The sequence below is a fragment of the Acomys russatus genome, chromosome 26 (assembly GCF_903995435.1).
Source record: "Acomys russatus chromosome 26, mAcoRus1.1, whole genome shotgun sequence".
NCBI lineage: Eukaryota > Metazoa > Chordata > Mammalia > Rodentia > Muridae > Acomys > Acomys russatus.
Window position 1 is genome coordinate 11,079,444 of NC_067162.1, and position 2,263 is coordinate 11,081,706.

At 60.0% G+C, this 2,263-nt stretch overlaps 1 protein-coding gene across 1 annotated transcript; it reads right to left on the reverse strand.

Moving 5' to 3' along the window:
• Nucleotides 1-433: 433 nt before the first annotated feature.
• On the reverse strand, nucleotides 434-1,983 carry Ier2 (immediate early response 2). The gene has a single exon (XM_051168918.1). The coding sequence runs from the start codon at nucleotides 1,871-1,873 to the stop codon at nucleotides 1,205-1,207; it is 669 nt and encodes a 222-aa protein (XP_051024875.1). The 5' UTR covers nucleotides 1,874-1,983; the 3' UTR covers nucleotides 434-1,204.
• Between the last annotated feature and the right edge of the window lie 280 nt (nucleotides 1,984-2,263).

The following is a 2,263-nucleotide window of genomic DNA, read 5'->3' on the forward strand; positions in this document are numbered from 1 at the left end:
CGGCCTAGGCCCACTTCATACATAGGTAACTTAATCGCCTGAGACACACAGCTGCACTGAGGAAATCGTGTTCAAAGTTCAGTCCCTACCGCTCTACCCATGAGCTCCGTGCACGACAGTTCCAGTCCAGGGGAGGGCATGGGGAAAACGCCATTAATGAAATCTTCCCAGCTCCTCTTCAAACCCTACACCCGATGTCCCTTAAATGTTGTCAATTAAACTTTCCATACGCGGTCTCCCAGAGTTTGTTAAATTTCTAAGGAACCCCCAAATCAAGGTGTTGGGTTACGCAACTTGAGGCAAAGAAATGGGGCCCGGTCTCCCTCCGGCTCCGCACCCGGTCAAACCAGTTCCGGAGGCTTAGGGAGCGCCTGCCAGCCCTGACCCCTTAACCCTGCTCCTCCCCCCATCATGGAAGCAAGCCAGACGGTAGCTCGTTTTACACCAACGGTCTTTATTTTCCTAGCTGACATAGAAAAACGCAAGGTAGACGAGCGTTAAACACAACCCACCACGGCAAAAGTAAACAGACTTTCTTAAACTCTCTGGCAAAAGTATGTCCTTTCCTGCCCGAAGGTGTCCAAGCCAGCAACTGCGACCAGCTGCCCACCCTTCCCGAGGTGGTCCACGCCAGGCGACGAGTCTAGGCTGACAGGTCCGGGGGTATCCGGGCACGCCACTTCTCTTTGCAGAAAGATTTGACTGGTCCAGTCCAGTCCAGGCTCTCAGCCGAAGGCCGGCTCACCCACAGCAAGCAGCCTGTGGGGGCGAGGTGACTCAAGTAACTTCCCAGTCCCTAGGGCGGGTCCACACCCTGGCCTCCTCCCAGGCCCCACACCCACGCAAGGCAACAGGAAGCACCGGCGTCTGTCCCATGACGCAATTCTGACTGCTTGCACAAGCGTGCCTCTTGTAGGGGCCGAAACGAGTATGCTAGTGAAACGGCCTTGAAAGGGCAGCGGGGGCCCTACAGAGTCCGACCCTGAGATTCGAGATCCAGGTGTCCCTTCTTCCAGTCAAGGAAGGGACAATCCCTTAATAGCACCTGTGGACGCACGTCTGGGAGAAGGCGCCCGCGCCCCCAGCTCCTCAGTCCTTCCCCTGGCCTCTCGGCGGCTCGGACCGCGGCTCTTCTTTCTCGAGCCCTGTCGGCCCTCGCCTCAAAAATGTGCGTTCTCGGCTCCGGTGGCGCCGCTCGGAATCCTCAGAAGGCCACCACGGCTCGCACCAGCACGCTGAGCATGTTGTCGGCCGGGCGGCAGGCTGGCTTGGCCTCGCACGTGGGGGGTGTCGGCGGGGGCACGGCGGGTCCACAGTTCAGGAGACTGGAGAAGCGCTTTTGGAGGACGCGGGCGAGGTTAGGGAAGGCGCCTTCGGTTTGTGCGGGAGGATGCTGCAGGCGATCGGGCACCTCCGACATCGCCACCGGCTCCACCTCCTCTTCTAGACGGGCTTTCTTGCTCGGTACCAGTCCAGCATCCCCGCCGTCGCTCAGGTTGTTGCTGCTCCGGCGCTTGCGACTGACTCTGGCAGGGGTCCGGTCACAGAGCGCTGGGGTCTCCTGGACTCGGAGTACTTCCTCTTGCGTATCCATGGGCTCCGGAGGCTGCTCGGCGTCGGGGAGCGCTGCTCTCACGGCAGCTTCGGCTTCCCGCGGCGGGTGCAGGCGAGGGTCAAGGGCCCTGCCGGATGGCGGGAGCTCGGGCTGATGGGTCTCTACCTTGGCTGAGAGGTAGAGTTCCCGAGCGCTGCGCATGACGAGGGACAGCTGCAGACTCCGGTGGAGGCGCAAGCCGCCTCGCTGCATGCGAGAGTGGTACATCTTCCACACGGACAGGGTCATGATGCGCTGCGCTTCTTTCTGTACTTCCATGCTTGTTCGACGAGTGTGGAGGAGAGCTGGGAAAGGATAAGACGGGCAGTACTACTACACTTCCACAAGCGGATACACGGCTAGACGTTCCGGCGGGGCCAGCGTGCCGGAGCCCTTTTAATATAGTCCGAGTGACGTCACGGAGACGCCACGCCCAATCAGAGGGCCTCATCCGGGCTTTCCGCAGTGGCTAGCGACTCCTTAAAGCAATAGGGATACATTTACGGCTCGAAGGAAGAGGGGGCTTGAACTATACTGCTCTTTGAGACCGTAGGTTTCTGGGTTCTCAGACCCACCAGCGGGCCAGGTGATGAGGCCCACCCACGAGATGGGTGGTGAGCGATAATCTTCCCACCGGAGTGGGGAAAACCCGGACCAGGGGCACATTCC

What these genes read in the sequence shown, in the direction of transcription:
- Ier2 (XM_051168918.1), bottom strand. Translation starts at nt 1,873, where the DNA reads ATGGAAGTACAGAAAGAAGCGCAGCGCATCATGACCCTGTCCGTGTGG.